The sequence below is a fragment of the Garra rufa genome, chromosome 23, assembly GCF_049309525.1.
Source record: "Garra rufa chromosome 23, GarRuf1.0, whole genome shotgun sequence".
Classification (NCBI taxonomy): domain Eukaryota; kingdom Metazoa; phylum Chordata; class Actinopteri; order Cypriniformes; family Cyprinidae; genus Garra; species Garra rufa.
In genome coordinates this window covers 33,675,298-33,702,115 of record NC_133383.1, presented here as the reverse complement: position 1 = coordinate 33,702,115, position 26,818 = coordinate 33,675,298, and the positions used below count along the sequence as shown (strand labels likewise).

The window sequence follows — 26,818 nt, the reverse complement described above, 5'->3', positions numbered from 1 at the left end:
CACTTGCGACAAAACAACGGAGCTATCCATCTCGCATTCGGAGATCGACACTTCTTGACTGACAAGACGGCAGCGAGGAAAACTCAAACAGTGAAACAGTTCTTTTTAGTAAACTCTGTGTACACAAACAATGTTCTCAATGCTGGAGTTCATGTGTAGAGACCCAGGCCATACTTCCGAGCAAAGTTTCATGGTGTGTCGAGCCTTCTTAGTGTTGTAAAAATATCGATTTTGATGCGCTCAAAGTTATGCCCCTAGTACTCCCATTCACCGGCCATTGACCACAAAACGAAATCACGGTCAATCTCAAAAACGGCTCGTTTGTCGTAATTATGCTTTTAGATATAAATTTGTCTCATTTACAGTAAAAAAAATAACAGCCAAGGTTGCATTTTGACAATAGTTATCCTTTAACATTAACAAAAATTAATAAATGCTGTATAAGTGCAGTTCATTATTAGTTAATGTCAAGTAATGTGGTTGACTAATGTTAACTAAAGAACCTTATTGTAAAGTGTTAAACTCAATTCATTTTGACTTGTTTTTTTCTGAAAACCAGACCATCATTTTTACTCGTTTTAAGAATTTAGATATTTTGGCTGGAAACAAGGAAAAAATCGAAGTCAGAAAAGCATTTTTTGCAGTGCAGTAAAAGTTAAAAGAATAAAAGTTCTACATTTAGTGAATACCTCATGTTGGTGATGAGTTTCTTGATGGAGTCGGACACTGTTCTGGAGTGTCCAGCCAGCACAGACCATTTGGGCGGGTCTTTGGGGTTGACAGCCAGTGAGCGGGCCGTCTGGATCAGGCCTGTAGAGCTCTCCAGCATGGTCTTAGCGGCTGCTACGATGGGCTCCATTGCTGCCAGACCCTGCAATCAGAGACAAAAGAACTAGCAACATGGTTCAAAATAGAGGTCGACCGATATTGGTTTTTACCGATACCGATAGCTAGGTTGGACCACACTGGCCGATACTGATTAATTAACCGATAGTTTTTGAAAATGGATACTGAACAGCAACTTAAATAGTGCTCTACTATTTAAAAAAATACTAAACCATACTTTGTAAATAAATAAAAATATTAATATTAATTATATATTGATCATTAAAGTTATTTCATAGTTCATTAATGTTAACAAAATAAACTTCAAAATTTAACAATATTACAGTAAATGTTGAAATTAACAGACTCTAACAAGGAACAACACTTCTATTCTACAGCTTTCATCAATCTTAGTTCATGTTACAAATGGGCTCATTGTAAAGTGGTGTGAATCTTTACATTTTAACAATATGTAAAATTGCAGGTTTTATGCCTTTTGTTTATATTTGGAATCTCTGTATGTCAGTAGGCCTACTGCCATCTTAAAATTAAGATTCAATTTAATTACGATTTTCAATATCAACTAAATATAACCATGCGTCACATTCTCAGTTTTCAATATTACTGCACATGGCTACATTTTCATTTACATTTTATATCTAATTGATTTTTCCATTATATAAGCAGGCTACTTTTTTAAACAATTACTTATTTAAAATAAGTGTTCTTTTTTCTTTATCATTTGATTATTACTGATGAGATCGTAGACAGTAGCTTCTTTAACAGGCTGCATTAAAACGAATGCACAGATCTATTTCGATTTATTCCATGGAATGTCTGGATACTGGATTCTGATTGGCTGGCAGGTGTGCAATAAAACCGTTTAATGCACAGGTAGTTCCAAGTCAGTTTAATCACCGTTCTATATTAATGCGCTGCTTTAATTGATGCACGCAAAAGCACAGAGAGAGAGAGAGAGAGAGAGAGGTCGGAGATCGCATTGTGCTGCGCACATACATAAACTTCTTGTCAACGCTTGCCTGCGATCCTTATTAAAATAGCATAGATACTAGATCGCTACATTATATTCCTCAGCAACGGGGTGGTAAAACTGCTGTTTTTGAATGAATTCGTTGTTTGTAGAGAGAGACGCACAGCATGCAGGTACGCACGCACATTCACACACACACACACACACACACACACACACACACACACACACACACACGCAACTGTCATCTCTCTTGCCTTCACACTCTCTCTTGGTCGATAATAATCTACTGAAACAAATGCTATATTTCATTCAAATAAATGTGATCTTACCGGACTATTTAATCTCTGAGTCTGATTTGAAGCGGCCAGAATGCTAGAGCTGCGTGTCATAACTGACGGAAATAACCGTCTTTTTTATCCATTCAGTCAAATTTTGCGCTGCAAATATCAATCCTAGTTTTAATTTGTCTATAACTTTGCAAATGACCATGGAATAAGCGGGATAATCAACGGCTTGCCGTGCGTTAAAGGATTTAAAATGCACTTCGCGGAGGCAACCACCCTCCGCTTCGCGTCTGGCGGTTATTAGCCTCCACGTCGTGCATTTAAAATCCTTTAACGCACGGCAAACCGTTGATTATCCCTTACATATCAAATGTTTTGTCCTGCTCTAAAAACATAACTGACTGTGTGTACTGTCCATCAGTTTCGTATAAAAGTATTCGAAAATGCAAGTGCATTTAACCGCATCCGCAATCGAGCTTTTTAGGACAAACAAACCCACAAGTGAAAGTCTGTCAGTGCGCGAGTTTAGTGCATCTAAAAGTACTGCATTACAAACGGCAGAAATGAAGGCATGTGTAAAGTAAAAATCTGCGGTTGAAAGTTCACACTGTCAAACAATGCACACGTAGCTCACTGTGCAAATCCTGTGCAATGAAGCCCGCCGCGTCTCTAGCGCGCACACGTGCCATATGCGGGGAAAACACAAGCTCATTGAAGAGAGGATTGCGATGCATCCGAGAATCCTTTTTTTTTTACCCACCCTTCACTAGTTCGCTTTTGCATATAATAAACAGCGTAAAAGTTAAGCGTGTTTGGCATGCTGTCCGGGAGAGGGCTCCGAGCTCGGTAGTCATTCCCGAGCCCGGGGCACTCCCCCTGCCCAGGGAGAGGGGTCCGAGCTCGGCCTTTGGCCCGAACCCAATAGCGCTCCCCCCCTGGCTGGAGGTGAGGAGAAAATAAACAGGGGGGGTGGGAGGGATGCTGGAATCAGAGATAGCTGAAGGTAGGACTGCTTGGTTATTTAAAGGGACTGTAGTAATGGGATAGGGAGAGTGATTGGATAGGGAGTGATTGCTGATGATGAATTGGCCGTGTTAATTATCTGCGCGAGCTCCTCCTGAAATTTGTTAATGAAACATCACTTAATGAAACCGGACAAAAGTGCAGCGCTGCGTTAACGGATAACTTGCAGGTATCAAACACACACAGGACACGTTGTGTAGTTCAAGCAGAAATCTAAAACAGTTTATTTAATCACCAAACGGGCAAATGTTTACTTCAAGAATGATAAAAAAAGCGGCAAAGGTTAGAATAAAGAACAGATCAAACGGAAAGAGAAAGTGCGATCTATATCGTTAATTGCAGCCATTTCAGAAACAATTTCTTTTCTGTTTTACATTTATGTTTAAATATTATTTGTTTTGTTTCAGTTTAATATGTTAATTACGAAAGAAGTTTGAGTAATTTGTAAATGTCATAAAGGACGTGGTATGAATTGGACTATTGCCGGGAGAATTGGAGAGGGTCAGAAACAAATTTCTGATCACTTTGTATGTTTTTATTTGTGGAAAATCCCTTCTTAAACGAATTTCGTTTTGTATAATTTTTATCTTAATTTTTAATAGATATTTTTGTTGATCAGTTATTAAAATAAAATAAGAACAGGAAAATGGCATTGTAAAATAAAGTGCGTAACTACCATGCTTCCGCTGCCTGACGAAAAGGCTAAAACTTAAATTATAGCTCTATATGAAGCATACAGACATTATGAGAGCTACAGAAATAAAAAAATATTTTGCTTAAATGCACAATACTCAATCTTCCAGCCCAGGGTCAAGTCTTTATCAACATTAACAATGATTTGGGACAGATCTGTAATCTGTAAAACTATGGCGCGCTGTGACTCGGCAGGATTCTGTCGGCTGAATGAACACAGTTTGCTTTCTCACGTCACGTCTTTAAATCTGCAACTTTGCTGGCTAAGAATATCACCAGCTGGATATAAATCAATACAAATATATGGTAACAATCCTGACATTAAACATTGGTCTGGGGCTTAACCTCTCATACTCTATGACAGCGGAGCAGAGCGTGAGCCGCTTCAGCAAAGAACGCAACCCGGAAAAACTATCGGCAAGGATTTTTGCCGATAACCGATAGGTCGGCCAATCAACTATCGGTGCCGATTAATCGGCAAAACCGATACATCGGTCGACCTCTAGTTCAAAATATTGTACATTATTTGTTCTATTTAAAATAACCGCTTTCTATGTGAATATATAGCAAATGTAATTTATTCCTGTGATCAAAGCTACATTTTCAGCATCATTACTCCAGTCTTCAGTGTCACATGATCCTTCAGAAATCATTCTAACATTTTGATTTGCTGCTCAAGAAACATTTATTATTATAATTATTATCAATATTTAAAACAGTTCAGTATAAAGATCCAACGATCAGCATTAATCTAAAATAAAAAGCTTTTGTAACATTATAAACTATACCATTCAAAAGCTTGGAGTCAGTAATTGGGGGGGGGAAGAAATGATAGAAATTAATACTTTTATTTAGCTAGAATTGAATTGATCAAAAGTGATGATAAAGACATTTATAATGTTACAAAAGATTTCTATTTCAGATAAATGCTGTTCTTCTGAACATTCTGTTCATCAAAGAAACCTGAAAAAATTCTACTCTGTTTGTAGAGCAGCAAATCAGAATAGTACAATGATTTCTGAAGGATCACGTGACTGGAGTAATGTTTCTAAAAATTTTGCTTTGAAATCACAGGAATAAATCACATTTTGAAAATATATTCCAATAGAAAGCAGTTCTTTTTAATAGCAAAAATATTTCAGAATTTTACTGTTTTTGCTGTACTTTGGATCAAATAAATGCAGGCTTGGAGAGCAGAAGAGACTTCTTTAAAAAACATAAAAAATCTTTTGACTGGTTGTGTAGCCATTGGAGACAATGGAGTCTGAAAGAATCAATATGCTCCAATATGTGGCACAATTTAAAAAATATAACACTAGGGAGGAAAACTGTCATAGTCTTTTGTTTTTTTGTTTTTTGTGTTGATTTGTTATGAATAATCATATATCACATATTATTAGTTTAAATACAAAGTTACAAAATTATTAAAGTCAACATACCTACTTGGTTACGTAATGTAATTTTTGGATGTTGAATTTCCAGCAAAAAATACTATAATGTGATATACAAAAATATAGGATTGCCAAGACTGAAATATTTTTGAAAGAAGTCTCTTCTGTTCTCCAAGCTGCATTTATGTGATACAGTAAAAACACTAATGCTGTGAAATATTACAATTTTAAATTTCGTATGTGAAAATTCTGTAAAATATAATTTATTCCTCTGATCAAAGATGAATTTTCAGCATCATTACCCCAGTCTTCAGTATTACATAATTCTTCACAATGATTATAAATGCCTTTCCTGTTGCTTTCGAATAATTTCATGCATCCTTTCTAAATAAAAGCATAAAAACACTGATGATTGAATGATAGTATATACTGTGATATAATGTCATACCTCTGGGCTGATCTGTGCAGGTACGCTGGCAAACTCTGGGTTTGAAGCGAAGGCAGTCAGGTTATCCACAGCCTCAATGAGCGGCCCAGTGGCTTCCTTACACTTCTGTCTGTTTTCCTGGTTAAAGGCCCCATCGAGAGCCTGAAGTTACAGCACAAACTCAGAGTTACTTCACCATAATAACACCTACAAATAAACACTGCTGATCAGAAACAGACTGATCTGTGAGTCTCAAAACTCACTTTGATGGACTTGACGAGGTTGGCTGTGCTGTTTGCCACCTCTTTGGCACTCTGGACGAATTGTCTCTTAGCAACTGGGTTGGAAGTTTTGGAGGAGGCGAGTCGGCAGGCGTTGCACAAGGCAGAAGTATGTTTGGCAACAATTGTGGCAGCAGAGAGGACCTTGGGAAAAGAAGAAGGTGAATAAAACACGAAAGTTACGTTGTCAGGATATTTGTAATGACGTAAAAACTAGGTCAAAATGCTCCTTTAAGAATTCACTTCCTATTCTGAGCTGTGAGTTCAAGGGAAATATCCAGATACACTGGAAAAAATTGTCTTGTTTTCAGAAAAAAACTAATCAAAATTAAGTGAGTTTTCGCTTAAAACAAGCAAAATAATCTGCCAATGGGGTAAGAAAAATAATCTTGTTTTCTATTTGAAAACATTATCTTGCTTAACCCATTAGCATTGTTGTATCAGTGTCATTGAGGGTTTTGGTTATTTTGTTGTTTTAGGCTGCAAGGACCTTTGAAATAACTGAAATCATGTGGCAAAGTTTTATAGACATGTAATGTGATCAAGAGCTGCCTAGAACTACGTTCGCCATGCGTTTCCCTCAAAATAATGCACACCTTAAAATGTTTGTCAGCCAATCAGATTCAAGTATTTACTGGCACATAGTAAAAATAAAAGTAATAGATCTTTCCAATCTGTAAAGACATTTTTATATGTGTGTACTCAGAAAAACAACGAAACATTGCGCTTTTGTTAAATAATGAAAGCAAACAGGATGCGCTTTCTGCCGTCTCAGTCTCTGAACTTGAGCAACACTGTGCATACTTGCCTTACAGACATGAAAACTATATCTATAGAGAGCGAAATGTCTACTTTAAAATGAACCAGTTCAAATAAAAAACAAATATTCTCAGATTATGTAATCCGTATGAAACATGCATAAAGGTACATCACTACTGCAGAGATGACGAGTCAGTGTCGCCCAAAACAAAGAAAGCACTAGTTTTTTCAATAAATTATTAAAACGTTAATGCAGTCTCCTTGCTGTTTTTCCCAGACACATTCATAATTATATCTGCTGGTGCACCGTGGCAAGTTTTTTTTTGCATGCTCTTAAGCGCTTAATAGGCTATGTAGGTAATTAAAAGCTCATCATTATGATTTATATGGTTTATTAATAAACGTGCGACTAATTGTCGACTAATGCTTAAATTGAATGACTGCTAGTAGACCAGAAAAATTTGTTTAAAATGAATGCAGTTAATAATGAAGTTTACACAGACGGGAAATAGAGAGAGAAAGAGATTAAGCTCATGACTCTGAATCTGTGCGTCTCTCAAAACTGATCGGCAGCAGCGTCTTTACTAATAGTGAACTAAAAAGTTATTTTTTTCAAGAACAGCGCCTTTTTTACCTTACTTGTGAGAAATGTCCTGTAATATTTAAATTGTAAATCATCAGAGCAGCACTAACATTAGCGTGCACGTTAATGTGTGTGTCTGTAAACGAAAAGCAAACACGACGCGCTTTCTGCCATCTCGGTTTCTGAACTTGAGCATGAAACTTTGAATCACTGTGTATACTTGCCTTACAGACATGAAAGCTACATCTATAAAGAGCGAAATGTCTACTTTTAAATGAACCAATTCAAATAGAAAACAAATACAGATTATGTCAATTGTATGAAACATGCATAAAGGTGCATCACTACTGATGACTAGTCAGTGTCACCGAAAACAAAGAAAGCACTAGTTTATCAATAAATTATTAAAACGTTAATGCAGTCACCTTGCTGTTCATAATTATATCTGCCGGTGCACTATGGCAAGTTTTTTTTGCATGCTCTTAAGCGCTTATTAGGCTATCCAGGCAATTAAAAGCTTATTATGATTTATATGGTTTATTAATAAACGTGAGACTAATTGTCGACTAATGCTTAAAATGAATGACTGCTAGTAGACCAGAAAAATCTTTAGTTGAGGGCAGACCTACAAAAAATTAACATTAGACCAAAAGTCACTTTTCAAAACAAGCAGATTTCTGCTGGTCAACACAGTGAATCCATGTAAACAACTTAACAACATTGCTGTCCTCACACAAAATTCACAATTGTGTAGATTATTTTTGTAGATAGTCACACTTTCACTAAACAACTGTAAATGCAAACACACCTTTAGTTCTTTCTTGTGTTCCAAAATCTCCACATCAATAACTAAAATATTGTGCATCAGCTATTGAAAAATCCCTATCAGTTATCTGCTAATTATAACGCACTATGTAAACCAGACCTTAGGTATGTTGGCAACTATCAGACTGCTAGGAAAGAGCAGAGTCACCGCTGTTACCTGAGACTGAGTGCAGGCTGGGTCCACTAGGTTCTGACAGGCCATCTGGATCGACTGTTTGGCTCTGGCGAACTGCGAGGGGTCCACAAGACCCTTCTGCCCAGCATGACTGTTCGGGTCAGACACACCCACCAAATACGCCCCCTATGGGTGACACACAGAACACCTGTCACTTCAGTTCTACACAAACCAATTCAAACTTTCTTACCACACACACACACACACACACACACACACACACACACACACACACACACACACACACACACACACACACACACACACACACACACACACACACACACACACACACAACACACACACACACACACACACTTAGCTAATGAGAATATAAAATAAAATATAAAACTGATTACAATAGAGTAAATTCTAACATTTAACATTTTCACCAGCTACAGCTACATACATGCACACACATTTGTTTTCCTGTCATGATGGGAACTTTTAATTTTTGTATTATATATGTTTTTTTTTTAACATAACATTTTAGTTTTTTTTAATTAGCAGGGTTTTACAGTGCAAGCATTTCAGTCGCATTTGTGTGAGACTATGAAAAAATATTTATGAGCACCATGTGCGACTGACCCGATCAGCATATTTGTGTTTGCGCTGAGGGGAGCTTCAAAGGTTTCTACGTGTTTTTGAAAATTTGAGTAACGTATCACAGACATATCTCACAAATCCTTTCATAAACAAAGTGTAGAGAGAGTGTAAATAAGAGACTGATTGTGCAGTGTTTATAATGGAGCTTTGTGAGATTGCGATGAACTAAGATGAGTGGCAGCTTTTACTGATTTTTAAGGGAGTTTGTAAATAAGATATTGTTTTAATACAACAGTTAAATAAACAAGAAGTTAATATTAAGTGACTTAAATTGACTGACTATAACACTGTTGCCTGATTTTGCTCCATTTCGTCATCAAAAATGTTTTGAAATAAGACATCTCCACTCAAACACAGCAGTGTTTCGTTTGAGAATGAATGTGCGTTTTAAAAAGCATCTAGTCAATGATTTAATTTCCCATTCATAAATACAGTCACTTGCTTTATTCCTGAATGAATCAGCCGTTTGAACGAATCAAATTAATGAATGATTCAGTAATTAAAATCAGTGACTTGCTGCCACCTACTGGCAGATTTAGCTTGGTTTTTTAAAGTAACTTTTCAGTTATTTTCAGCTATATTCAAAATGTTACATTTAAAACTTTAATCTCAACATGAATTTATAAATTTGACTGCACTCATGCCACCTCTGAGCCTCATTAAACATATGAAAATACACCTACAAGCCACACTTGTGTTCTTCTGTGCCACCTCTGTAGTGCAAATGAATTGTGTTAATACTGATTTAATTTAATTGGTTACATAATCTACTTGTTCTTATTCTTTTGTTTGAATTAGAAATTTAAAAAAGCTTATAAAATATATCTAAAAAATGAAATAACAGATGAGATACTTTTAATAAAGTTAGAAAAATGCCATTACAAAGGTAAAAACAAAATTCCCCTGTAAATCACCTCGTAATGGGAAGGCTAATTTTTGATCAGATTTTTTGATTATTGATTAGAAGATGCTCCTAAAATTTTGACTGTGCTCCTAAATTTTTAAGAAAAGAAAAGTAAGAGTAGAGGCCTGATTAAGGCAATAAGGTGGAAAAAACAAGATTACAATTACAGCAGGATCTACAGTATTACAAACAGTTTTATTTTCTGTAGTGGGTCTTTACAGCTACACTGAATTTGGTCATAATTCATGAATTTTGTTACATTGACACTAAATTGAACTGACTGAAGCTGAAGACACTTCTGTCTTGTTAGAGCTGTTTACAACTGTTTTAAAGGTGCTTTTATTTTTGAAGTCATTGATTGTGTTATTTTCTTATGAGAGTAAAGCTGCTTTGAAACCATCTAAATTGTATAAAGTGCTATTGTCTTGACTTGACAATATAAGGAACAGCTAGTTCTTGGCTTGTTTTGCTGATGTACACAACAAAACCTTCATAAACGATATGGAATACCATCACAAAATAAGCATTTTTAACAAACTTAAAAAAAGGAAAAAATCAAGAGTTATGATTTTTATAAAAATTGTGAAGCCTTAGTAGGAAAAAACCTGACTTTGAGCGTACACAAATGAAATGAAGCACTTTTGAATCAAATGGCAGCTGTGAATGTTTTTTTGCAAAGCTGCTTTTAGGGCGACACACAGGAAGCAGTTAAATATGACTCACTGCCCATCAAGTCCATTATGAAGTCTATTTGCATAAGAGTGTGTTCTAGCGCCTGTAAATAATCAAAGCATGAAGGCATTTGTGAAAGCACAGAAGACAGCAAAGGGGAGACCAGGAAGGTAAATGTGTTTGTTCATTTAATGCGCTCCTGTAACTCCAGATGTTCAAAGCATCATAGCCCTGGTACATTTTATCACGCGCCGCCTCTTTAGGACGACTAATTAAGCAGAGATGAGTTTTACACCCACACACACACAGACTGTGTTTTTACCTGAGCGGCTGCCTCAGTGAGACCACACAGCGCTTTGGACGCTGAACTGACTGAGTCTCCAAATTCTGGTAAGTTACTGTTCTTGGCATTATGGGAAATGCCAGCCATGGCTTCACCCAAAACCTGCACAAACATCAACATTAACACAGAGCTTTAGCACAATACTGTGACACAGTTTTAGCCTTTTTATTGTGAAGCTGATCTGTGCTGCACCTTTGAGTTCTCCATCACACTGTCAATACAGTCAAAGTAGCCCAGATCATTGACCGCTTCTGTGGGATTCTCCAGCATTCCTCCGACCGTCTGTGGACCCACACAGAGTTAGCACACACAACCCACAAATCAGATGCAGCAAATTAAAAATTAAATATTTTTTTATATTTTTAAGTATGGAAGCCAAAATTAAAAAAAAGAAAAAGAAAAGGTTATTTCGACTTCTCGCAATTCTGACTTTTTTTCTCAGAATTGTGAGATATAAACTTGCAATTGTAAGAAATAAAGTCTCAAGTGCGAGTTAAGTCAGAATTATGAGATATAAACCCGCTAGTGTTGTCAAAAGTCCCGGTACTTCGGTACCAAGTCGGTACTAAAAAAATTAAAATGTTACGGTTCCAGGTTTTCTTTAGTACCGGTGGTACCGACTATCCGGTCGACCCGGTTCTTGACGCGCCATCTAAAAGGTGCGCACTGCGCAGTTGCGTTCTCTTCGGCGCTGCTGCTGATGCGGTCGCTCTGAATCCACTTGTTGACAAGGAAGAGCCAGGCATGCTCCAAACATTTTAGATTTTCGGCTGAAGGCGGCGAACATCATAGATCGTCTAGGTTCTCTCAAAAGATGGAAACGCATCAAACTGAACAAAACACAGTGAAGGCTGACTGTAGGATCAAATTAAAGAGTTCAAGTACGGTATGTTTCAATTTAATTTCATATTTAGAGCTTCTGTTAAGAACACTGCATATTTTAATTTGAATGTCGGATTGTAATGTAGTTAATCATTAGCATAAGCGGCTAACGCTAATATGCTGGGCCTTAGAACGATTTTGAGCTATTTAACGCTCCCATAATTTTTATTAGGGTAAAAGAAAAAAGGAAGACATGATATATGTACTATTTATACACACAAATGACCTGTTTATCCAAAATATGTGTGTTAAAGAATGTACAAATGTATCGTTAACAATGTTTATGTCCTTAATATCAGTCTGTCAGAAAACGTTCTTATTCTAGGCTGGATAACTCTAGCAGGTTCATAAAGCTTTTTATTATTAAATGTGAACGCAGTTTGGATTAAATAAAAGTACAGTCAAATAAAACACGTTTGATCTCCAGTTTAGTTTTGTCATACTTTACAATAAGATCAAATTCATGCATTATCTAACAAACTTAAGTGAACAATATATTTTTACAACATTAATTCAAAATGTTATTCAATACAAACACATGATCATTCTTGTTTGTTCATGTTTAACAGTTTAACATGATTTTATGGATTAGTAAATGTTGAAATGAGCCTAACCTTAAGAAGAAGAATTGCCATATAACTACTGTTTTTTTTGTAAGGTCATGTTGTCTAACAGATGAAATCATATTGTAAAGAGTTTTCAATACTGCAGTTTCTATCTGTTATAGACAGTTAACTTAATATATGTAATCTTATCTAAATTAATTATAAAAGCTGAGGTTTGTTATTTACTGAAAATTAATATTTTTGCTGGTGTCAATGATCTAATGTTGCATCTGGTCAGACTTAGCCCACTGCTTTACTTAAATGTATTATATTTTCTTTTTACAGCTGCAGATTGAGGAAGATCATGAAACACCCCAGCAAACTCTAAAACAGACAACAGTACAGATGTTTTTAGAAGCAGCAGAAACAAACTTTTGGATGAAGCTTGTGTACATTTTTTGAATGCCTGTAATTTATTTATTTGTTATTTAATTATTAAAATGTTTACAATCCTTGAAATACTTTTATTACTTGGAAAAACCTGAAACTAAATTTAGATAAGTATAACGAATGACATTGGTTTTTGCACATTTTATTTTTCTTTAACTTTATTAATAAAAAATAGTGTGTTGTTCAATTAATGTTATTGCGTTTTACTTTGGTACCGAAATTGGTACCGAGAACCGTGGATTTTCACTGGTATTGGTACCGAATACTGAAATTTTGGTACCGTGACAACACTAAAACCCGCAATTCTGTAAACATATCAAGTCTTTTTTACTTCTTAGAAATGGACTTTATAACTCGCAATTACGAGTTTATATCTCACAGCTATGAGAAAAAAAGTCTGAATTACAAGTTTTAATCTCGCGATTCTGACTTTATTTCTCGCAACTGTGAGTTTATATTCCACAATTCTGACTATATATCTAGCAATTCTGACTTTATAACTCACAATTGTGCGTTTATATCTCACAGTCAGAAAAAAATTCAGAATTGCGAGATGTGAACTTCCAACATATAAAGTCGCAATTGTGTGATATAAACTCGTAATTCTGTGAACATATCAGTCTCACAATATAAGTCAGTTTATATCTCACAGTTCTGAGGAAAAAAGTCAGAATTGCGAGATACAAAGATACAAAGTTTATATCTAGCAATTCTGACTTTATAATTCGCAATTGTGCATTTATGTCTCATAATTCCTAGAAAAAGGTTGAATTGTGAGATACAAAGATACTAAGTTTATATCCTGCAATTCCGAATTTATAACTCACAATTGTCCGTTTATATCTCAGTTCTGAGAAAAAAAAGTCAGAATTGTGAGATACAAAGAAACAATAATTTATATATCGCAATTCTGACTTTATTTCTCACAATTGTGTTTATATCTCACAGTTATGAGGAAAAAAGTCAGAATTGCGATAAAGTCTTCAAAGTTATTTTTTTTTTATTCAGTGGTGGAAACAAGCTTCCATAGTTATCTTTTAGACTTTAGTTCTGTCTAAATAAAATCAGTCATAAAATCGCATTCTAGAGAAAGCAAAAGTTTTGTTATTAAACATTCAGTGCTGTTTAAGTCCATTTTAAAATATAAACAAATAAAATGAACACTGTATGTCCACACTAGAACAAAGATTTTTTTTAACTTTTTTTTTTTAAATTCAATAAATAAAAAAACAAACAAAACTGTTTAAAAGTTTGGAGTCAGTAAGATTAAAAAAATAATAACTCTTTATCAGCATGGATACATTAAGGGGAGACACTGCAGTAGAGAACGCTGTTTTATCATGCATCTGTCAAGTTTAAGATTTTAGGCTTTTTGGTGTTTCATAAAGTGTTTTTTCAGACTAGTGGAAAGAAAACACCCACAAGACACTGTTAAGTGTTTCTTTTATAGCACTTTATCTATTTGTGTCAATAGATTTGAACTACAATCCATATTTTTAAAGGCATTTTTTCTTAAAATGAGTTTTTTCTCCTACACTGAGCCATAAATCTCCACTTCAGTAGCACTTACACACACCTAACTTTACATTTTTATTCCTGTCTATATCCTGAAGGTTTTTACAGAGGGATTTGTTCATATATAATTAGCTTGATTCTGTACATTTTATTCCAACTTCCACAAAAAAATAAAGCAGAGGTAGAGTTAGAATGATTTCTGACAGATCGTGTGACACTGAAGTCTGGAGTAATGACGCTGAAAATTCAGCTTTGCATCACAGAAATAAATTACATTTTAACAAACATTGACATAGAAAACTGCTATTTTAAATCGTAATACTATTTCACAATTTTACTGTATTTTTGACCAAATAAATGCAGCCTTGGTGAGCAGAAGAGACTTCTCTAAATATCTTACTGACTCCAATCTTGTCTAAAAACAAGTATGAATATCCATGTTTTAGCTTTGAACAAAAGTCAAAACAATGCTGCCTTAAAATGTGTACAAAAACAGCACAACAAATAACTGCTGCTCAATATCATACAAGATTTCAAGTCATGCAGCAAACTAAATCTTTTTGAAGTATTACGTTATTTTAATAAACAAAGTAATAACACAAAAGGGACAACTCATGGCACAAAGCGTGTGTCATCTCTCCTCATAAAACCCAGTTGGGTTCAGACTGAGATCAGTGCTGAATATGAAAATCCAAACGCTGCATATGAGAGTGAGTCACTCACACAAACTGATGAACATACAGAAGATGAGAAGTAAAAGAGAGTAGAAGCACCTCAAGCTCACGGAGAGCGTTGTCACACTCCTTCTGTCCCGGAGCCTGCTGGGTACACATGCTGATCAGCTGATTAATGCTGTCTGTCACCGCGCTATCGAAAGAGAGAGAGAGAGAGAGAGAGAGAGAGAGAGACATTAGAGTTTGCTAGAAAGGAAAGGAATAGTGTGCGAGATCTGTGAGGAACAATCCACCCACGTGTGTTACCACACACTGACTCTCTCGCTCTCGCTCTCTCTCTGATGCTCTGTGAGGGAGTGATGGGAGTTTTGGATTGCGAGTGCTGTAAAGCCATTAGCTGCTGTTGTTTCATCCTGTCTTCCTCTTTTCCCCTCACACACACATCAGAGAGCAGCAGCGGCGATACACACAGGTTTGCTTTTATAGATGCCTATTACATAATCGTGCTCATTCCAACCCAAATGTTTATAAAAGCGAGCATGCCACTTATGTAATGTATGTCAATAGATGAGCTGTGTGTGTGTGTGTGCACGCTTTCTTTCTTACTATCACAGGCACAGGACAGCATGCCAACACACAGAACACATCTCTGTTCCAAATCAGAGCATTTTAGACGCACTCCTGACTCAAAGATGGCGTCAAATAGTAGCTAGGATAGCTATACGGCCTACTTTTGGCCAAGTTATAAAGATGTGCTCACATTTAGTGTTGCTCTGTGAAATTTTGCATCACATCAATTCCAATGTGTTACCAAAAAAAAAAAACAGCTTGGTTTGAAAGTGTCTTCTGAAGCTGCACTTCATACTCAAACTTTTTACAGTGGCGTACCCCCTGGGGCATTTAACATTCTTCTGAGTGCCCCCACAATATTTAACCCCCATTTTTTAAAGTAGGCATGAAAGTGCACTATCCAAACTTCAATTGCTGTAAGTCATGAACACTTTGGAATACAGATCTAAGGTTGGTCTCTTTTTAAAGAAGACAATCAGCAGATTATTGCAGAAGTGGAATTTTTTCAAAAAAAATAAAAAATAAAAATAAAGTATCAACAAATTATAGAAGTTTAAATTTACTGTAAACAAAAAGCACTGTACAATTTTTATTATATTTTATATAAAATACATATTTTACATAACAGGTTTTATCCTAAATTTGACATCAAATTGAAGCCTCACATCTAAATAAGTTATGTTCCAAATTTGAAGTTGATATGAAAAAAATTAAGGTTCCTGTCAAAGTTTGTTTAGGGTGTTATACCACAAACAGCCACCGGGTGCCATCCAAATGCCATATATATTTTTTCTGCATTTTTGTCACAAAAGTCTAAATTTTTCTGAAAATTTTCATTCAATCACAAAATAACTGCCAAATATGCAATCCTGAGACTCAGACCTTTCCAATGATATGTTTTTTTGACAAGATTGTAAAAAGTTGTGATTCTAAAAGAGCGTAATGCATTTTGTAATATGACACCCGCTAAGGGGGAGGAGACCGCCAAACGATTTTAAAGTACCATTTCCATGGTAAAGCAATGTCCGACTTTCAAATGGTTTGGATTTTTGAGCTTCTAAGCTTTCAAATGATATATAATTTATGATGGTTACTAAAACATTTGATAGAGAAAAAGGACGACGGAAAAAAGAGCGCCAAGCGTCCCACAGGTGGGACGGTGACAGTTAAGGGGTTAAGGGATAAAATTTCGCCCTTTAAATTCATTAACACATGAATTTTTACCTTTTATAGAGGCATCTTTTATGTCATATTCTTAACATTCTAATAAATGTATTATTAATATGTGACTCTGGAGCACAAAACCAGTCTTAAGTAGCACGGGTATATTTGTAGCAATGGCCAAGAATATATTGTATGGGTAAAAATAATAATTTGTTGTGCCAAACATCATTAGGATATTAAGTAAAGACCATGTTCCATGAAGAGATTTAGTACATTTCCTACTGTAAATTTATCAAAACTTTCTGATAAGTAATATGCATTGCTAAGAACTTCATTGTCAACTTTAAAGGTGATTTTCTCAATATTTAGATTTTTTTGCACCCTCAGATTCCAGATTTTCAAAATGTTGTATATCGGCCAAATATTGTCCCATCTTAACAAACCATACACCAGTGGAATACACCATTTCAGATGATGTATAAATCTTAATAATAAAAAATAAAAAAACACTTATGACTGGTTTTGTGGTCACATATACTAAAAAAAAAAAAGAATCAAATGATGGCAAAATGAAGTGATTAGATTTAAAACTAAAATCGCCAGTAGGTGGCGACAAGTCACTGTCTTAAAGAGCGAGGCACCTTGTCTTTCATTCATTCAGAATGGAAGCAAATGGCTGTAGACTCTGAATTGTTCAAAGCTGCAGATTTTTCATTAACGCAAAAAACAGCTGTTGCGTGGAGACTCACACCAGTTCTGTTGCAGATTTTGTTGCAACTATTGTTTAGTTGAAAATATAACAATATTGACAATATTATGTTTAAAATCTAGGCAACATTTACAATGTAAAATGCTCACTTAATATTACCTTTTTGTTGAACTGTTAAAATCAACATTTGCAATCGCTTGGATATATTCAGAGAAAACTGCATTCTCACACAGGGCATGTTCCTGTATCGATCTTTATCAGAGACTCTTTATGTACAGTCTGTGTCAATATTTGTTCTTTGCTATCAAGCGCAACAAATCTACTTTAAAAACACAATGAACAGCAGCACGGTTTGCTACAGCAGCATACTCTGCGTGCATCCTAACATATGCACACTGCTGGTGTGGACACAGTCAGTTTTAACCGCAAAAGATGAGGTAATTCGATGTCGTTTGACTGTTTACTGCACTCCCATTTTCCCGTTTCATAATAAAAGCGTCATTTTGCTTGTCAGAAATACACGCTCGGTTTTAATGTTACTTTAAATCGGGGTAGAATTAAATGAATGGCAAAGCTCAGCATTTTGTTCACATACCTCCCTTTGAGAAACATTTTTTTTTTTATTTAACCAAAGATTGAGCTTAGACACATATGTACCAAGTTTGGTGAAGATATCTCATTGCATTCAAAAGTTTAGTAAAAGTGGCCCTTTTTTGATATTTACTAATATTCACTGTCCAGGGAACATTTCTGCACTGGTTTCTCTCAGATCGGGCGAAAAACCTAGGACTAGTTTGCAAAAGCAGGTTTTGAATTTACTTTAAAATGGCACAAAAAAGACTGAGTCTACGACAAACGGTCTAGGAGTTTTGAGCAGTTTTGTGTTTTTGATTGCTGTAGCGCCACCTATAGGCCGATTGAGGTGAGTCTTTAGATCTGGGTAACGAGCAATACTACTAACATCTGACAAAGGTTCAGCTCTCTAGGCCTTATGGTTTGGTCTGCACAATCATTTCTCTGGAGAATAAGAATAATAATGAAAATCCTTACAATTAAAATAGTATAATAAGAAGTTGCTCTGAAGACCTATCGTTTCATATCGTCATGTGACCACCATACCATGATATTAATAACAATACCATTACATCCCTAATGCTAATTCTTAATGACAAATTATGAATTGAAACGCAAAAGACTGCTGATTCTGACCGAGCGGCAGCAGCGAGCTGGTTTTTCAGGTTGGGTGAGTTGGGGTCCGTGGACAGAGCTTTAGCAGCCAGCAGGAGTTTGCTGGAGGACATGGAGATGGTCTTCAGGTTGGTGACCACTTGAGTCTGGTCCTCTTTAGACTACAGGAAGAGATGAGAGGAGAGATATTCAGCTATCCACTTTGTCAATCAAGTGTTAAATGACTCAGGATCTTGTGCTAATGAAAATCTAGCACCTTTTAAAATGTGTAACTTGTATCATTAACATACAGGTCCGGTTTCACAGACAGGGTTTAACCTAAGCCAGGATTAGGAAATAGTTCAAAAGGACATTTAAGTACTTTTTATAAATGGGCCTTAGATAAAAACATTACTGGTGTGCACCTTGAGACAAAACAAAGGCACTGTTGTATTTTAAGATCAGTCAGTGCAGGTTTCTTTCAGTTGAAACAGCTCAGACATACATTTTAGTCTAGGACTAGGCTTAAGCCTTGTCTGTGAAACCGGGGGATAATATCACACATGAAATGATTCTATAGCTAGAATGATTTAGGTATAGAATCAACGGCTTGGCAAAACTGATTGGTCTGTCCACACCTGGGATTGTCCAGCCATGTCCACTCCAGCCTGCAGGAAGTGATTGAAGTCTTGTCCGAACTTTCCGGAGGCTTTGGCCAGGTCCTGGGTGGTGCCGCGTGAAGCCTGCACCAGCTCATTGGCTGACTGGTTCAATCCGGCCGCCGCCTCGTTCAGATTCGCCTGAGCCTCCTGGAAACTCTTCCCGCTCACTGGGAACTGAAGATCAAAGCAATTATTTGCAATGGAACAGTAACTTTAATACAGCCAAACAAACATTTATTCAGACACCTTCAACATTTCTCACATTACCACTATAGTTTTGCTATAGTTTAGAAAATGGTAACAAAATATGACAAGAACTCAGAGTTAGATGGAAACCGAAGTGTTCTCTGATTGGCCAGCGTGGGGTAGAAATGTTACGCCCCTTACCATGCCGTTTCTTGGCACGACGAGACAGAAACAATAAAACACACTATAAACGAGGCATTTGTTGCATCCAGTGGGGACATAACTACTGATTATAATGACTCATACCATCTTTTTATGCATTGCGTCGCATCAGGCTGCATAAACATAACGCCATGTCTGCATTAGCGATCGTAGAACGAGAAACAACAAGCACTACTCTACACTACAAAACTCATGTTTGAATAGTCAGTACTGAATTCTTTAAATATGAAAACTTACTTACAGGCCGTCAGTCAGAAGTGCAGACTGTCCTCGCAACATTGGAATTAACTTTTATAATAAATATCTTTTTGGTTTTGAGACTTAAGCTTTGTTTTTCTTTGGCAGTGTAAACAGAAATTCAGTTTCCATGTGCCTTTATTGTTTGGTAAATTTACCAGAAAGTAGTAAAAAATAAATACATAAACAAATAAATCCTGAAAAAAGCTGAAATGCCATTGTGTAGCAGGTTCATATCACAACTGGATTCACTTCCTGCTTACCTCATTTTCCCGCTGACACCAAACTCCTGTTCTGACATGTTTACCACATGTAGCTTAAATTCAGCTTGATAGCTCTTTCTACTTTTAGTTAGGGTTGAGTATGATGATGAGTAGACTATGATGTTAAAATATATGAAGATAATGAAGATAAGAGGTTCCAAAAATGCATTTACACAGTAAAATTGTAAATACATAAATAATGTTATAAGATTAATGTTGTACTTTTTTTAAACATATAAATCTAAAATGTTGAAAAAATGCAATGCTTTTAAATATGAAACCGAACCACCAATAGGTGGCAGTAAGTCACTGTCTTAATGAGCGAGTCACATTTCATTCCGCGGTAACAATATATACCATCCTACAGCCCAGCCCTACCTGTTCACATAAACACCAATAATCTGCAAAAAAAAAAAAACAGCAAATCCATCCTCTGAAAGTAGGCGGCACTTATAAAACAACAGAAATGCAGGGGCACATAAAAGCGGTAAAGACTAGAAGGGAGACATGATTCACTACACATCGATCTAAGGTTATTTTTATCACACTGTACAACAATAATACTGTTTTTTTTTTTTTTTTTTATTATAGTAAGGGCTAAGTTTAGGGTTGGGGTAGGTGTAGACATTAAAAAAAATCACAATCGAATAGGTAGAACAATTAATTTCATTGTTAGTTTCCGGTCGTAGATGTATCCCTTCTAGCCACAACCCATAAAAGCAGAGCTGTGCGGCTTTCCATTTTTACAGTATTTACAGCCGTTTTGGTTTATGTATTTGCTATTGTGTTTATCAAACATGGCTCCACAATGCAGAAAATGCTTTTCTTACTTAGATTTTTTTGTCTTGTTTTGAGCCAAAATATCTAAAAATTCTTAATCAAGAAGGATTTTCTAGACAAGTAAAAAACAGAAAACAATATTATTTTTCTTATCCCATTGGCAGATTATTTTGCTTGTTTTAAGCAAAAGCGCACTTAATTTTGACTCATAATACACAATTTTTACTCATCTAGACAGTCCTTCTTGATTTAAAGGTCCACTGAAGTGCCTTGAAACACGCAGCGTTATTTCTATGTGGTGACGTACTTTAACTGAAACAAAAACATATCGCCCAGCCCCGCCCAATAATTTTGAATAGCCAATAGCGTTCCATTAATATCTGCTCGGGCAAGAGCCGTTGAGCTCGGTAAAGCCGCATTTGTAGCTTATGACTGCCACAGACTAATAAATTACCCCACAGATTCAATATGAAACTTGCTAAAACGAAATAGTGATCATAATCATGCTGAGGCTGTGTAGTTTAATACATGCCGTCCGCACATGAGCGCTTATGATCAGCTCCGCGTCTCTGTGTAGGGGGCGGGACACTACGGACTCTAGAGAGCATTTGATTGGACAGAACGTTTGATGAGAAACTGAAGTGCACGGTGATATCATCCAAATCCTTGATTCATATTGGAGGAAGTGACGAGACTGTAAGTTTTCAATGCCCATATCTTGTAAATGCGAATTTTGTCTTTGTTTTGCAGCACACTAGCGTATAGATAATCTTAAGACTAATATATTCATACTAAAAGCCAAAAAACTTTAATTTTGATTTCAGGGGGACTTTAAGAATGTTTAGATATTTTGGCTGGAAACTAGACAAAAAAAAATCTAAGTAAGAAAAGCCTTCTTTCCAGTGTAGATTCTTGTTCTGCTTTTTACTTTTGCTTTGCAAGTCTGTTTTTGAGCACTAGCTTGAGTCTCATTGGTTGGCTGGCTAGTACGCCTTTCTATAAAATACTGTCACACTGACAGCATGCAAATGCTTTTTCAGTCTGAAAAGACACATTTACAGCTATTCATTCAAATGAAAATGTTTGTCTCATTAACCAACATGTGTCTTGATGTGAACAAGCCTTCAGAGCTGGACAGTTTTTGTGTAACCAAGTGTGTTTGACCAGCTGACACGAATTACATTACATAAGGCACTTTGAATGTAAGTCACAGGACCATCCAGATGACAACAATATTGCAAATTGCATTCTGGAAAATGACATTGTAAGTGTCTTTATGCCTGGAGGGTGAACTCACTTTATCAGACAGGAGTTTTTTGCTGGCTTCTCCTACAGTTCTGATGGCATTATCCACATCTCTCTGCCCTGGCAGACAGTTCACAGAGCGGTTCAGAGCCTGAGACACAGCCTTAGCTACCTGCAAACACACACACAGACACACACACTCCAGTCATCATCAGTACATTTAAGATGCTTCCCCAGTTATGCTAATCATAGAGACACAACAGGCAATTTTCTTTTCAAAATAACAGGCACGTCACCCTACAGCAGACCACGTCTCCCATCAGCAATTAAAAGGGAGGTTTTGTTACTGAATTTAAACCCACTTTGTTGAGCTGTTCTCATTAAGTATTCAAACTAAGGTTGGGTTTAACCTGGGCCAGTCTCTGCTGACTGTCAGGGTCTCCTGGTTTGGCAATGGCTCTCTTGGTCTCCTCGATCAGGCTGGCGGATTTGTCCATGACATCCCCGGTGCAGTCCAGCATGGCGTTACGGGCGTGAGGGTCTTCGGTGTTGGCGGCCACTCCACGAGCTGCTGAAGCCAGCGAACGCAGAGCCTGAGCCACGTCACGAGCAGCCATACCTGCAAAACACAAGTAAATGATGCAGAAACAGACATTAGCAGAAACTGAGGATGCTAACAGTGAGCGGATGACTAAGTTAAGAGTTACAAGAAAGATCTTTAACCACTATGTCACACCACCTGTCTGTGCTTCCCATACGAAAAAGAAGAGTATTCAAGTGTGCTATTACTATTAGTATACTTCATTTAAACTAAAATAAGAAAGTCTACTTTTTATGTACTTCTCAGAAATGTGCTTTATATACTTCTCAGAAATAAACTTAAAATGCCATTTAAGCATACTTGACTTAAACTTAGGATAAAGTCTAAATATATATGTGCTCTGAGAATCTGTTTTCATTGTTATATGCTAGGGCAACTACTGTGCATCATCTGTACAGAATTTCCAAAGTGAAGAAGAAACCGAAACAACAGATGCTTCCACATGTAATCTAACACAATCATCAGACATAAAACAGCATCAAAACCATAGATATGGAAAACTGTGTAACGCTATGGAATAAAATGTCTTTATCACAGTCCGCGTGTCGTCATATCCTGCTCCGATTAGTAGCCTAAAGGAATTTTCGCCTGCATTTTTGTCAATGAACAGACGCCAGTTTAGTGAAGAAAATTAAACTAATTTAGTTGGACTAAGCAATAAATGGCAATATGCAAAACGGTTTCTTTTTTTACTGACACTCTACTATGTATGTCATCCTTTGTTTTAATGTGTACCTTTATCTGATTGCAATTGATGCAATTGTCAGCGCTGCCTCCTTTGCCTGTCATGAGATTAAATAAATAGCAGCCAGCTGCTCAAATTACTCCCATAGGAATTATCGGAGAGATTCACATTTATTTGTAATTATATTTAGTTCATTCTGGCAATATATTTATTCTGATTTACCTCCCGTTTTTGTATAAAGTACAATACTATTCATTAAACGTACTCAATCACGGAGGATGCGACTCATTTATAAAGATAAATATTGTTGTGAAATAATCATCTATGGGCTGGAAATATTTGTTTATTTGAACAACTTTAATTTGAAATAATTATCGAGAATTGCATCGTAAAGTAAGTGCATGAAAAAATGTGAGCATTATTTTTTAATATACGTTTCCCGCTAAACCTTTAATTTAATCATTCAAAACAGTCTTTAGTCGTAATTAACATTTTAAGCTTTGGCTAACTGACAGGCTCTTTAATGTAAAATGCTGTTATCATAAAGCCATCTTCCTTGGTTTCACAATACTCAATTAATGAATGTAAACTGAGTTTGGTGTTTTTGAAATAAATATCTGTGTTTTTTTTTATGCTACTGCTTTCGAGTGCGGAAGTGTGATAAAGGCCCATAATGACTGTCAAGCTCTGGGGTGGTGATCAACTCCATCTACGTTTTGATTATTATCAATAGTCTTTTTGTTCAAAATGTTGTTTATTTCTTTATTTTTTATTTATGAAACTTATTCAAGTGTTTATAAAAAAAAAGAATGCATGAAGCTAGAATTTTTGTTTACAAGCAGATTCCATTTTTTTCTTTTGATGTTTTGTATGTTCAGATACTCATGTAATAAAACATATACAAATTAATACATAAATAGGGACATAGTAGTTTACTTAAAGTATGATGTAAAGTTCACTTTAAGTGTACTAAAAATTCATAAAAATATTTAATTAAAGGAATTGGGCCAATTTGGTTCCAATGAGTATTGAAATAGTTCACTTAAAAGTACACTACTAGTACACTGATATTTTTATACATATCTTACTACATGAAGTATACTTAAAATGTACTCAAGTATCCTTAATAAAATCAATTTGAAATATACTTCTGTTTGGAAAGGGTTGCTACAGCAGCGACTAATGAAGATGAATAATATGTTTCACAGACAGGGGGCGCTGCATAACATGCCATAACCAGTAGTTAGTGGTATGTGAGGTTGATGGGGTTACCTGTGTAGTTTTCATTGCCTTGGGTGGCTTCACTGAGGAGCTGAGCAATAGCAGAGCTCACGGCTTTAGTGCTGGAGCCCAGATCCTGAGAACACTTCTCCAACTACACACACACACACACACACACACACACACACACACACACACACACACACAAAACTCTGTTAAAGGAATAATTTTTTTTTTATTTGAGAAAGCATGCTCAAACAGGATTATAGGTATCAATAACACAAGCTGAAGGAACGCTTTGTAATTTTCATTCGCAACACAAATTTTTAGAATCGAAAATAATACTGTATTCATTAACGTATATAACAATATGTATTGCAGATTTCAGTTTCAATAATCAGTTCTCAACCCTTTTGACTGCATGCCATTTTGTCTATCACAGTATTATAAAAACCAGTCTTAAGTAGCACAGGCATATTTGTAGCAATAGCCGACAATACACTGTATGGGTCAAAATGACAGATTTTTCTTTTATGCCAAAAATCATTAGGATATTAACTAAAGATTATGTTCCATGAAGATATTTTGTAAATTTCCCCACTGTAAACATATCAAAACTTCATTTTGACTTCATTAGGACAATTTTTTGCACCCTCAGCTTCCAGATTTTCAAAAAGTTGTATCTCGACCAAATATTGTCATATCCTAACAAACCATACATCAATGGAAAGCTTATTTAGTCAGCTTTCAGATGTATAAGGTTGTATAAGATTGTCCCTTATGACTGGTTTTGTGCTCCAGGGCCACATTTCTACAATATTCTATAATAATATATCTATATGAAGCCCAACAATCTTTTAAATTATCAGTATTTTTTAAGAGTTCTTCTGGATCCACACTCTTTTCAAACAAATTATTTACATGACTTTTCAGTTTTTTATGCTTTTCTAGATTAAGGATAATTTTTTAAGAATATGTCAACAATTTCGTTCTGATGTTTGATTGCAAAAATAAAAAAATAAAAAAACTTTTTCCACATTTATTATAGTAGAGAAGGCAAAAACAATGAAATTTAAAACAGTTTAAAACAGATTCATACAGATATTGTGAAATTCCAGAACTTTCAAGGATATTTCAAGCACTACTTTTTTGATTTTCAAGGACTTCAATCAGAGATCTCACTTATCAAATTATAAAAAAGATGCAAAATATTACTTCTAAAGTATTACAAAGTATACTACAAGTTTACAATAGTAAAACCAAGGTTAATTTTTTAAGGGATATGTATTTTGTTTTGTTTTTATAACTTTAAAGCTTTAATTGTTTAATGTTTTCTACTGTTTCAAAAAAAAAGAAAGAAACCACTCCAAATCCTAAAAACGAATGATTTGCCATACACGCTCCGAAGTCCCGAACTGAATCAAATAAATTGCGAACCTGTATTAAAGTCCCGATCTAAATCAAATGATTCACGCTCAAAAGTTCTGATCTAAAGCTACAGATTTGCGAACCTGCTCCAAAGTTACTAAATCAAATGATTGATGATCCACGCTCTAAAGTATCTGAATAAAGATTCGCAAACCATCATTCTAAATCAGGCCTTCAATTTCAAAAAGTCAAATTTAAATACTTCAAGCACTTTAAGCCTGGGATGCTTTTTAAACAGTACTGAATGAGTCTGCATGCATGCAGGTGTGTTCAGTGTTTGACTGGCAGTGTACAAACAAATGCATCTACTGTTCACAAACACACTGTGTACTGATACACTTACCGTTTCTCCAGGCAAGGGTCTGAGTTTGCCTTCAGCAGCTGAAACTTTGGCCTCCTGCATGTCCCTCTCCAGCCCCCGTACCATTGTGAGAGCGTTATCAATCTCCAGAGGACCACACGCCTCCTGAGCCTGCGTCAGACAGGGAACCATATGAAATTAATTCATCGCAAAAAAGCTACATATGTTCACCAGGCCTCTGTCATGTTTGCTTACTTTGTTCACATGTGTATAACACAACTCTAGCAGTGCTGCTGAAACCACCAGAATGAACCCTATTTACTTTCTAAATAAAAATACATGAATCATCCTCTGGATGAATCATCTGTGGACATAACCGGTTTTGTTATCTTTCATCGAAATGTAATAACTTGCTCTGCCTTTGAAAGCTGATGGCATCAAGCTCTTATATTTTACAACATCTCCCTCCAACCACCTCTCAAATATAGATCATTCAAAAAGCTCTTCTACATTTTTTGTAGTTGAA

General features: G+C 35.9%; 1 protein-coding gene across 1 annotated transcript in view; it reads right to left on the bottom strand.

Annotated features, from left to right (window-relative positions):
• LOC141299011 (talin-1-like) overlaps nucleotides 1-26,484 on the bottom strand; it is a 36,714-nt gene extending 10,230 nt beyond the window's left edge. Inside the window, exons 1-13 of the mRNA XM_073829291.1 lie at nucleotides 26,335-26,484; nucleotides 24,615-24,717; nucleotides 22,467-22,675; nucleotides 22,109-22,228; nucleotides 19,100-19,297; nucleotides 18,504-18,643; nucleotides 14,951-15,044; nucleotides 10,978-11,067; nucleotides 10,765-10,887; nucleotides 8,243-8,386; nucleotides 5,901-6,062; nucleotides 5,659-5,799; nucleotides 690-871 (exon numbers count right to left, since the gene is read on the bottom strand). Coding sequence (XP_073685392.1) covers nucleotides 690-871; nucleotides 5,659-5,799; nucleotides 5,901-6,062; nucleotides 8,243-8,386; nucleotides 10,765-10,887; nucleotides 10,978-11,067; nucleotides 14,951-15,044; nucleotides 18,504-18,643; nucleotides 19,100-19,297; nucleotides 22,109-22,228; nucleotides 22,467-22,675; nucleotides 24,615-24,717; nucleotides 26,335-26,484 — 1,856 coding nt within the window. The remainder of the gene's footprint in view (nucleotides 1-689; nucleotides 872-5,658; nucleotides 5,800-5,900; nucleotides 6,063-8,242; nucleotides 8,387-10,764; nucleotides 10,888-10,977; nucleotides 11,068-14,950; nucleotides 15,045-18,503; nucleotides 18,644-19,099; nucleotides 19,298-22,108; nucleotides 22,229-22,466; nucleotides 22,676-24,614; nucleotides 24,718-26,334) is intronic.
• Between the last annotated feature and the right edge of the window lie 334 nt (nucleotides 26,485-26,818).